This window comes from Perognathus longimembris, chromosome 8, assembly GCF_023159225.1.
Source record: "Perognathus longimembris pacificus isolate PPM17 chromosome 8, ASM2315922v1, whole genome shotgun sequence".
NCBI lineage: Eukaryota > Metazoa > Chordata > Mammalia > Rodentia > Heteromyidae > Perognathus > Perognathus longimembris.
In genome coordinates this window covers 59,653,656-59,665,972 of record NC_063168.1, presented here as the reverse complement: position 1 = coordinate 59,665,972, position 12,317 = coordinate 59,653,656, and the positions used below count along the sequence as shown (strand labels likewise).

General features: G+C 41.8%; 1 protein-coding gene across 1 annotated transcript in view; it reads left to right on the top strand.

The window, feature by feature from the left end:
- Positions 1 to 5,840, top strand: part of Spdya (speedy/RINGO cell cycle regulator family member A) — a 33,185-nt gene extending 27,345 nt beyond the window's left edge. The window contains exon 7 of the mRNA XM_048353204.1: positions 5,748 to 5,840. Within this exon, the coding sequence (XP_048209161.1) occupies positions 5,748 to 5,839 (92 nt within the window). The 3' untranslated portion in view covers position 5,840. The remainder of the gene's footprint in view (positions 1 to 5,747) is intronic.
- Positions 5,841 to 12,317: the final 6,477 nt, after the last annotated feature.

Genomic DNA, 12,317 nt, shown 5'->3' with positions numbered 1-12,317 from the left:
ATTACATCGTAGTCACCAATCTGTCACTTATGCTAGGCCCTTTATAAAGTCATATCATTTCATTTTTCTCTTTTTTTGTGTGCCAGTCCTGGGATTGAACTCAGGGCCTGAGCACTGTCCTTGGCTTCTTTTTGCTTAAGGCTAACACTCTGCCACTTGAGCCATAGTGCCACTTCTGGCCATTTTCTGTATATGTGGTGCTGGGGAATCGAACCCAGGGCTTCATGTATACGAGGCAAGCACTCTTGCCACTAGGCTATATCCCCAGCCCTAAAGTCATGTCATTTCAAACTCAATCTATCAGTAATAACACTGACAAAAAAGTAAACTCATAGGAGTCACACAATACCGTGTAAAACAACAAAGAACTAGAGGGAAACCCAGTTGTATTTGAATATACAGCATTTTATTTATTTATTATTCTTTGGGGGAGGGGAGAGCTAGGGATTGAACCTACGGCCTTATGTATATGATGCCTATCCTCTTCCAGAACGCACATCTCCCAACCCTCATATCACTTTCCCCACCCCACCCCTGATACTAGGGTTTTCTTTCAGTCCTTGAACTTGCTAGGCATGCAGTCTACCTATTGAGCCACACATCCAACCTTCAAAGTAAATTTTATACTGAATTCTGTTTATGTTGCCTTCAACTTCATAACACTTAGGCTGGTCCAAGTGAAACATGGGTGTGTACTGTGAGGACCTCTGGGAATTTAGAATAAAGCCAAAGGGGGAAAATACACTAAGTCTTTGCCCTGGTGTAAGTAGATACAGAACATTCCTACTATTAAATAACCTATAATATATTGGTTATATATATCAGTTATATTGGTTATATATGATATTATCACATCATTTTAAAAAATAAATCGTTTTTGAACTTTGGTATTTATTTTCGTCTTTACCACAATTCTCATCATATAGGTTAAATTCTTTATTTATTTAATAAGGCTAAGGATAGCACATGCTTAGGATGTATGAAGCTGTGTTCTGGGCATGGTAGCTCATGCCTGTGAACCATAAATACTTGGGAAGCAGAGATAGGACAACAGAAGTTTGAATTTAGCTTAGGCAAAGTTAGTGAGATCCCATCTCAGAAAACAAGCCAGATAAAGTGCTTTACAGCTTATAATCTGAACGACTAAGGAGGCATAGGTCTAGGGCCAGCCAAGGCCAAAATACAAGACCCTAAATGAAGGGCAAAGAAGGGCTAGGGTAGTCGGGCACCAGTGACTCATATCTGTAATCCTAGCTACTCAAGAGGCTGAGATCTGAGAATTGCAGTTCAAAGCCAGCACAGACAAGAAAGTCCATTAGACTTACTGGCAAAATGCCAGCCAATGAAGCCCTGGGTTCAATTCCTCAGCACCACATAAATAGAAAAAAAAAAAAAAAAAAAAAGCCAGAAGCGGCGCTGTGGCTCATAAACAGAAAAAAAAAAAAAAAAAAAAAGCTGGAAGTGGTGCTGTGGCTCAAGTGGTAGAGTGCTAGCTAGCCTTGAGCAAAAAGGAGCCAGGGGAGCTCAGGTCCTGAGTTCAAGCCCCAGGACTGGCAAAAAAAATGCCAGATGTGGAGGCATGGCTCACACAGTAGAGCACCAGCCTTGAGCGGAAAAAAAAAATAAAAAACAGGCAAGAGCTCAAGATTTTGAGTTCAAGCCCCAGTACCAACTCAAAAAATTTAAAATTCGGGCTGGGGATATAGCCTAGTGGCAAGAGTGCCTGCCTCGGATACACGAGGCCCTAGGTTCGATTCCCCAGCACCACATATACAGAAAATGGCCAGAAGCGGCGCTGTGGCTCAAGTGGCAGAGTGCTAGCCTTGAGCAGGAAGAAGCCAGGGACAGTGCTCAGGCCCTGAGTCCAAGGCCCAGGACTGGCCAAAAAAAAAAAAAAATTTTTAAATTCAAGAAAGGGCAGGGGGTATGGCTCACATGGTAGAGAGCTTATCTATCAAGCCCAAGATCTTGAGTTCAAAACCCAGTATTGCCAAGAAAGAATACATGAGGCCTTAGGTTAAATGGAAGAAGTGAAGGGAGAGAAGAATGAAAAGGAAATAAAACAAAAAAAATAGAGATATCACCACCTCATATAATTGACTGGTAAGGGTTATATTAATTATATGTATTTTAGGAAAACAAAAGATTCCACAATGCTATCAGTGAAAGGTTTGGTAAAAGCTTTTCAGAGGATATAATATATGAGCTGACCTTCAATTAAACCATAGTAATATATTTTCTAGTCTCATTTTGGTCAAGGACTAGCAAATAAGGGATACAGTTTCAGAACAGCTGACACATGTAAAAAGAAAAGGCATTTCTTTTCTCTACATCCACTGAATCAGTATCTTATCTGGTTCTTCTTTCATAATATTTTTATTTTTATTTTATTTTATTTTATTTTTGCCAGTCCTGGGGCTTGGACTCAGGGCCTGAGCACTGTCCCTGGCTTCTTTTTGCTCAAGGCTAGCACTCTGCCAGCTTGAGCCACAGCGCCACTTCTGGCCTTTTCTGTATATGTGGTGCTGAGGAATTGAACCCAGGGCCTCATGTATACAAGTCAAGCACTCTTGCCACTAGGCCGTATCCCCAGCCCTCATAATATTTTTATATATGACCGTTTTCCACTACTAAATCACTTCATGTAGGTATTACTATGAAACTTTAAATCTGACAGGGTTTTTCTTCTCTTTAAATAGCCACAGATACTGCTAACATTAATTAAAAACATCTCCTTTGGGCTTAGAATGTGGCTTAGTAGTAGAGTGCCTGCCTATCATGCATGAAGCCCTGGGTTTGATTCCTTAGCTACATAAACAGAAAAAGCCAGAAATAGCACTGTGGTTCAAAGTGGTAGTGTTAGCCTTGAGCAAAAAGAAGCTCAGGAACACTGCCCAGGCCCTGAGTTCAAGGCTCAGGAAGGAAGGAAGGAAGGAAGGAAGGAAGGAAGGAAGGAAGAGAAACTCCTTTGTTGGGCACTGGTGGCTCACACCTGTAATCCTAGCTAATCAGGAAGCTGAGATCTGAGGATCATGGTTCAAAGCCAACTAGGGCAGTAAAGTCTGGGACTCTGTGATCTTCACTAAAACTACCAAAAAGCTGGAAGTGGAGCTGTGGCTCAAGTATTAGAACTCTTGCCTTTAGCAAAAGAAGCTCAGGGACAGCACCCAAGATGGGCGCACACGCACGCACACACACACACACACACACACACACACACACACACACACACACACACTTTCCTTTTATGTGGCCATGGAGCTTTCTGAAGTTCTTACTGTTTGAAATACAAAGTTCAAAATCAAAGCCTTCCACAATGTAAGAATATACCTAAATCTTCCTGTAGAACAACTAGATCCACAAATGAAATTACACATGATGCAGTATAGGTGTAAAGCTGTTAAAAAACTTACTGATTACTGGTTGGATATGTGAACCAGGCACTGGTGGCTCACACCTATAATCTTAGCTACTTAGGAGTCTGAGATCTGAGGATCACCATTCAAAGCCAGCCAGGGCAAAAAAGTCCCTGTGAGACTCCTTTCTCCAATTAACCACTCAAAAACCAGAAATAGATCTGTGGTAGAGTGCTAGCCTTGAGCAAAAGAGCTCAGGGACATTGCCCAGGCAGGCCCTGAGATCAAGCCCCACAAGCAACAACAACCACCAAGAAAATGCGAAGCAAAGCCTCTGGAAAGCAATGGTAAATAGTTTTGAATTGCAGATCTTTTAAGAGTTTACAGTTTAATGTTTGAGACGCAGGCATGGACATAGAAAACTAACATCAGAAGGCATCAGTCCCATGTAGGTGTGCTGGTACATGCTTGCAATCCCAGTACTAGAGAAACTGAGGCAGGAAGATTTCAAGTTCAAGACCACTCTGGTCTACATAGTGAATTCCAGGCCAGCCTTGGAGAGTAAGACCTTGTCATAGAAAAACAAACAAACTCCATATTCGGCCAGTTCTCCAGGGCAGCCAGAAATTTTTTTTCCAAAAACAAATCCAAGTGTGTTACCCTTAAATTAACTCCTTCAGTGTCACCCCAGTTTTCTTAGGATAGACAATCATCTTAATAGGCCTCTAAGTCTGGATGCCAGTGGCTCATACCTGTAACCCTAGCTACTCAGGAGGCTGAGATCTGAAGATCATGGTTCTAAGTCAGGCCTTGCAGAAAAGTCTGTGAGACACTATTTCCAGTTAGTGAATAAGCTAAAGGCATGGCTCAAGTGGTAAAGCACTAGTCTTGAGAAGAAAAGAAAGTGACAGCATGAGGCCCTGAGTTCAAGCCCCAGACTTTATCATCACTGGCCCTCATAGCTACTCATACTAGCTTGTATTTCTTTTTTTTTTTTTTTTTTTTTTTTGCCAGTCCTGGGCCTTGGACTCAGGGCCTGAGCACCGTCCCTGGCTTCTTCCCGCTCAAGGCTAGCACTCTGCCACCTGAGCCACAGTGCCCCTTCTGGCCGTTTTCTTTCTTTCTTTTTTTTTTTTTTTGGCCAGTCCTGGGGCTTGGACTCAGGGCCTGAGCACTGTCCCTGGCTTCTTTTTGCTCAAGGCTAGCACTCTGCCACTTGAGCCACAGCGCCACTTCTGGCCATTTTCTATATATGTGGTGCTGGGGAATCGAACCGAGAGCTTCATGTGTAGGAGGCAAGCACTCTTGCCACTAGGCCATATTCCCAGCCCTAGCTTGTATTTCTTTAAAGCACTTCAACAGTCCTAAGTCTTATATTTGAGTGCTTATATAATATCCAGCTCTATTATGGGCCATACTATTGAGGCAGAGCTTTTTAGGTTAAAGGCCTTCATGCTCTGTAAAATGATATAAAACTTTTATACACACATAATTCTAAACAGTTCTAGACTAGGGTAGTAAATCCAGGAATAGCAGCAGTTATCTACCTAAACACTGATACTTTAGGGCATATAAAACATCTATATTTAAGCAACTATATAACCACTCTAATCCTTTGTTTTAACCTTAAAGTTGGCTTGCACATATTTGAAAACTATAAAAAAAAACTTGTGGTACATAGCAAATACTAAATAACTGGTACCTATGAATAACAGTAAGCCCCATTCTTGAGTAATTCATGTGTAAAGTGTAGTTCTCTTCTCTGGACATTTAATTTATATACAATTACTCCAATATTCTTTCAATCTCGTTACACAGATTCTGAGAGGAATGAAAGAGATTGTTGCAATCCCAAGGCTCTGAGTTTAATCCCCAGTACTGCATGTGTGAGAAAGGGAGAGGGAGGGAGAAAGAGGAAGTGAGGAGAAGGGAAGGGAAGGGAAGGGAGGGAAGGAGGGGGAGGGGGGGGGAGTTGCTGTATTTTGTAATTGGGGTGTGGTGGTATCTATTTGTAATCCCAATATATAGGAGGATGAGACAGAGAAGTGTGAGTTAAAGGCCAGCTTGAGCTACACAGTGAGACCCTGTCTCAAAAAACAAAAACCACAAAACAAAACAAGTTATATTTAGGGAGCATAGCTCAGTGATTGACTATGTGCTTAGCATATACAATGCTTAAGGTCCTGAGTTTAATTCCCAGAACCAAAAATAATTTTTTCACAGTTTCATCTCTGTATAATTCTAAAGTAACAGTATCATTCTTACCAGTTTTTCCTACTACTTAATATAGTCCAAATTTCCTCAGTTCTTAAGATATATATTAGCCATTAAATGTATATTTAAAATATACAGAAACACACAATTTATATTAAAATGTATATTTTATTTCAGTAGCCAATGAACATCAATCAAACCATGGAAAGGAAACAAATTTTGTGGAGATAGACAAATCCATGGAGTGGTTTACAGGAAGTGAAGAATGAGATGGCTCAACTAAAGCACCTTGGAATTATTTACTACAAAATATCAAACTAAGCACAAGACATTGTCATAATGGGACATCCAAGTAGTTTTGTTAAGTTATCTTTCTTTAGCTTTTGTTGCTTTTCAAATTTACATGTCAAAATTACACAAATCATAGTAATAGCTAAAAATACCAACTTATAAAATTAGTGATTTTTTTCCCATATAAAGATCTAATTTGATAATTTCCCATTTTCAAATCAGCTGATGTCATTTGGATCCTCAGCTGTGGTTTAAACTCCCTTCACATCACAGGAAAAGCTAATTGAAGAGAGAAAAAATAAGATAATTACATTAATAAAAAGTACAATCTGATATGGTCTGAAAACTACTCACTTATTATGACCAGTTTGCCAGTGGCAATACAGGGAAGGGGGCCATATGGAAAATTAGAATGTGATTTGTTTATTGTAGAACACAATACATCTAAGCTATGTAAAATATTTTTATAATTTGTTAACAAAAACTGTTAAATATTTCTGTTCCTTTTTACTGTAACTTTTTCTCATACTTAAACATTTATTTTGGAGCTACTCTTCAAGTTACTGTATACAAATTATTTGATGATTACACTAACATTATGGTTTTATAACCAAATGGATAAGACTATCATAAATCAATGAATATCAGAAAACATTTTATGGCCTAAATAATGTGTACATAGATAGGAAAGACTAAACTTAGTTCTTCGAAGAATTGTAGCAGCATTATAGGAGTTACTTTTTTTTTTTTCAATAATAGCATTTGTATATTGGACCCTGTTAAACTAATTTCCTAAATCACTAAAATGTATGTAAAATGTCCTTTAGTATATTTAAATTATTTCATGTACCAAACTCATAACAAACTATGAATCATTTACAAAGGCTAGTCATCAGATACCAGAATTTTACATAAAAGGGGATAGAGGAAAGTTGTTCATTATTCTGTCTCATCCATTTTAAGTTAACAGAAAAAGTACTACATTTCGATGTCTATATGAACAAAATCCCCAAGGAAGATTTTCTTTTTATTATCTATTGTTTGGTATACTTAGGAACCATTCTATTATTGCAAACTCATGCATAAAATAAAATTGAAATCCACCATGGTTGTTCTCTTGAAATTCTTCACCTTCAACTCCCAATTTCCTTTTTGAGAATGTAACAGTGACTCTGTATTGTTCATAGGTTCTACTTTTTGAGGTAAAAATTCAATTTTTTGTTTTGCAATGCAAACCAACCAATCTCTGACAATGACCTTACTTTTCACAGGACAGAGAAAGTTACAGACAGGGATTCCACGTAGAAGTTCAATAACCTAGGTGATGCTTTCAGAAAAGGGAACATGTACTTTACATTTCTACTAAAATACTACCTTTCTAGTTACTTTAAGTTCACTATATATCTTATTCAAGTTTAAACACTGTTACCCAGGTTTAGATGTCACAATTAAATCAAGAAGAGACTAAAATGGAAGTTAGGAGATGGGTGCTGGTAGCTAACTAACACTTAAAATCCTAGCTACTTAGGAGGCTGAGATCTGAGGGTCCTGGTTCAGAGCCAGCCCAGACAAGAAATTTCCTGAGACTCATACCTCCAATTAACCAGTAAAAAGCCAGAAGTGAAGATATGGCTCAAGTGGTAGAATGCTTGCCTGAGGGGAAAATAAAAAGCTCAGGGACAGCACCCCAGCCTGGCCCTGAGTTCAAGCCCCAGGACTAGCAAAAAAGAAAAAGAAAAAGAAAAGGAAAAAGGCAAGTCAGGGATAAGTCATTTCACCAACAACTAAGTTAAAAATCCAAAGATGTTACTGTTCACATTATACCTTTGAGAAGTTTCTTCCAAATTGTCAGAAAAAATATTCTATACTATTGATACAAAGGATGATTTAAGCAGCAATGTCACTGAATTTGGGACATGTGCCAAAACAGTGGTTTTTGTTTTTTGTTTTGTTTTTGTATGTCCTGTGGCTTGAATCCAGGGCCTGGGTGCTGTCCCTGAGCATTTTTTTTTCTTTTTGGTCTTAAAGCTAGCACACTACCACTTAAGCCACAGCGCTCTAGTTCCAGCTTTTTGGTGATTAGGTAGAGATATGAGTCTTTAGAGACTTTGCTGTCAGGGCTGGCTTCAAAAAGCAATCCTCAGTTCTTATCTTCCTGAGTAGGGTTTCAGGTGTGAGCCACTAGTGCCCTGCTGCCATAACAGTTTTTACAAGATAACATATGCACCTTACTCCAGTACAAAATTAATATATTAGTCTGTAATTTGGCAAAACAAAAGTGTATTTTAAAACCACATTATAAACTGGGTGCTGGGCTGGGAATATGGCCTAGTGGTAAAGTGCTCGCCTCAGCACCACACATATAGAAAAAGCCGGAAGTCGTGCTGTGGCTCAAGTGGCAGAGTGCTAGCCTTGAGCAAAAAGAAGCCAGGGACAGTGCTCAGGCCCTGAGTTCAAGCCCCGTGACTGGCAAAACAAAAACAAAAACAAAAGCAAAAAACAAAAGTAAGCTGGGTGCTGGTGGCTCACACCTGTAATCCTAGCTATTCAAGAGACTGAGATCTGAGGATTTTAGTTTGAAGCCAGCCTGGGCAGGTAAGTCCGTAAGACTCTTATCCCAATAAACTCAGAAAAAGCTAGAAATGGCACTGTGGATCAAGGGGTAGAGTGCTGTCCTTGAGTAAAAAAAGCTCAGGGCCAGTGCCCAGGCCCAGATAATTGGATAATTGTGTGCATGTGCAAATCAATAAACAAAGCAAAAAAGAATGGGGAGCTGCTCAGGCAATGGAAGCCTTGTTTAAGGTCCTAAGTTCAAAATCCAATACCACTAAGATACTAATAAATTAATTGAAACAAGTACAGATTGGATTTCTGTGTACAACCTCCAAACGGTCCTCCACAACACATGGAATCAAATATTCCTTCTTCAACCATGTATATCACACCAGACCTCATATTTGACTACCAAGGAAATGTTTATTTATCTGCCAGTGCTGGGGCTTGAACTCAAGAGTCATACATCTTGATTAGCTTTTTCAATGAAGGCTGGCACTTTACCACTTTGAGCCACACTTCCACTTCCAGCATTTTGCTGCTTAACTGGAAATAAAGAGTCTCTTGGCGCAGGACGCCAGTGGCTCAGGTCTGTAATCCTAGCTACCAAGGAGGCTGAGATCTGATGATCACAGTTCAAAGTCAGCCCAAGCAGAAAAGTCCCTGTGAGAGTTGTATCTCCAACTAAACCATTCAAAAACCGGAAGTGGAGCTGTGGCTTAACAAAAGAGCTCAGGGACAGCGCCCATGCCCTGAGTTCAACCCCAAAATTGGCCAAAAATAAACCATTGGCAATGGATTATTAGTATAAGATTGAAAGTAGGAACTAGGCAGTTAACTCACTTCCAGAAAATTATTGTTTCATGGTAGTGGCTATTTTTTTCTAAATGGAAAGGCATAGTAATATATCTATCATAGTTCTGTTTTTGGTAGTGGCAGGGATCAAGATCAAGGCCTGAGTAAAGGAAATGCAAATTAAAAACAACCCTGAGATACAATGGCCTATACTTTGAACTCAGGCAACAACAAATGCTGGAGGGAGTGCGGGGGAGTGCAAATTAGTACAACCACTTTGGAGAACAGTATGGTGGTTCCTCAGAAAGCTCAACATAGACTTACCCTATGACCCAGCCATACCACTCCTAGGCATCTATCCTGAACAACAGGTCTCAGGATATCAAAAAGACATCTGCACATCCATGTTCATCGCTGCACAACTCACAATAGCCAAAATTTGCAAACTACCCAGATGCCCCTCTACAGATGAATGGATCAAAAAAATGTGGTACCTATACATAATGGAATACTACATAGCGATTAGAAATGATTAAATATTGGTATTCACAGGGAAATGGTCAGAACTTGAACAAATAATGAATGTTGAGCAAGACAAGCCTAGAACACAGAGAACAAAGGGGCATGGTCTCCTTGATATGACTGTTGGGGCGGGGGACAGTAGAGACCAGGTCTGCAAAACAAAAAACTTCTTGTCAAATGGTATTCCCACAGGTTTGGGTCAGCGACCTTATACTATGTATCTAAAACCAAACAACTACTAAACACAAAAAGGTCTAAAATAGACCTCTCAGTGGGTCACAATAGCTCAACAGCTATGTATATATGATCATATAAGACAAGGATAAGCAAACTATTGTTGAGGTTATATTTAAAGTTCTAGGTGAATTTCCTTTGGCTACTATATATGATTTTGGTACACTGGGTATTGTATATATGCCTACCTGATCTAGGGAAGGGAAAGAAAAATGAGGGTGTAAGATATCACAAGAAATGTACTCACTGCCCTATTATGTAATTGTACCCCTTTTGCACAACACCTTGTCAACAAACTGAAAAAAAAAGATCTAGGCCTGATGCATGTGAGGTAAGTACTACTGATATGCTATCTTTCACTGGGGCTTGAACTCACCCTGGGTGCTGTCCCTGAGATTTTTTGCTCAAGTTAATGCTCTACAACTTGAGCCGCAGCTCCTCTCAGCATATTTTGGGTGCTTAATATGGGGGTGAATCTCATGAACTTTCCTGCTGGGGTGGCTTTGAACTGTGATCCTCAGATCTGACTCCTGAGTAGCTAGGATTACAGGCATGAACCACTAGCACCAGGCTTCTATTGTTGATTTTTTTTAAACAGTGCAGCACCAGTAATATGATTTATTAAATAAAATTAAAACACCACACTTGTAGTATTACAAAATTAACTGCAGCCCAAGTCTTGCCCTGAGCATGAGAGAATAAAAGTATCATGCCTAGTGAGTCTGCATCACTGTAACAGTAAGCTAGCAAAATTTTCACTTTCACAGATAGAGTAGGGACTACCAAAGTAAAATTTAAACTTAATTTCCTCATTTTGTGTGTGTATGTGTGTGTGTGTAGGTCAGTACTGGGGCTTGATTAAGGGCCTCATGCTCACACTTGATTTTTTCCATTCATGATGCTACAGCCACACATGCACTTCCAGCTCTTTCCGGTGTGAGTCTGTGTGTGCACACGCACAGTAAGTCCTAGAACTCAGAGCCTGGGCGCTGTCCTTGAGCTTCTATGGCTTTTGGAAGGCTCTTTGGAGATGAGTCTCAGGGACTTTACTCCTTCAGCTGGCTTCGAACCGCCACCATCTTTAACCTCAGCTTCCCGAGTAGCTTGGATTACAGGAGATACCAATGTCTGGCTTTCTGCTTCCAAAAATTAGCAATAAATCGTAAAATATTGGAAAAAAAACTGAGAATGACAAATGCAAACGCTGTGAGGTGTCGTGGAACCGATAAGCACCTAATGCTATCGCGTTGCCGTTGGTCTCCTTAGGGCAGGCCCTCTCTTCATCAATGCCAGGCACCCAAGGCTGGCGTCCTCCGCAGGAAACGCTGGCTGGAACTGGCCTGCATCCGGTCAGGGCACTTCCCCACAGTCTCGCTGAGCCGGACTGCTATTACACCCCCCAATCCCCGGGGCAAGTTAAACATCTGCTTAGGTTCAACCTAGTCAGACGGTGTTTCCCACCTCCAAATCACATTTAAAGCCAGCTCCCCGAGGGCCCAACAGGGGCCCTCTCCGGATGCTGAGAAGGGGAAATCGGTGAAGCATCTCCGGGTTCGGTCGGCGACTGCGCAGACTGGGCCAAGCCGGCAAGGGAGCAATCCCCGGTCCAGCTCTCCACTCAAGTCATCCTGACCTCGAGGTGATTCCTCCCATGGTGGCGGGTCTGGAACTTTCCAATGACGAAAGACGTCTGATGAAGAGAGACATCGGATCCCAGCCCGGGCCACAGAGGGCGATGAGGAGGGCTCCGTTCCGGAGAGACTTCGTGCCTCCCCCGCGCTCTCTCTCTTCCCTCTCTCCTCTTTTCCCCCTCCCCCCTTTCCTCTCTCTCCACATTGTGCATCCCTCGCCAACACAGACACCCAGCATCTTCAACAGCCTATCCCCCAAATCGCACCGCAGTGAACGCGACGAAGTGGTTAGTCCCAAAATCCCGCCACAACCAAAGACCGCGAGGTGGTAGCGGACGGGTTAACCGCGGTTCCCGGTCGCCGGCATGACGCCAGGAGCCGGCGCAGACCAGTGACGTAGGCTAGGCCCCGCCTTTCCCCGCCTCTCCCCGCCGCCCGAAGCGCTGACTCAGGTGACGAGAGCTTCACACCCCCGAAGACTGCGCTACTGCGCCTGCGCTATGGAGGGCGGGGTGGGCGGGGCCTGAGCCCCGCGTCCGCCCTGGCTTAGTAGAACCGGCTGAGGAACGCGTCCCGGCGGTGCTCTCGGCCTCTCCTGCTTCCGGGAATGTGGACGGAGGATTTACCTCTGACCGATCTTCCGTCAGCCGTACCTGGTCTCGGGGAATAAGCAAAAGAAGAGTTGAGCCGGGCGTTGGTAATCCTAGCTACGCTGGAGACT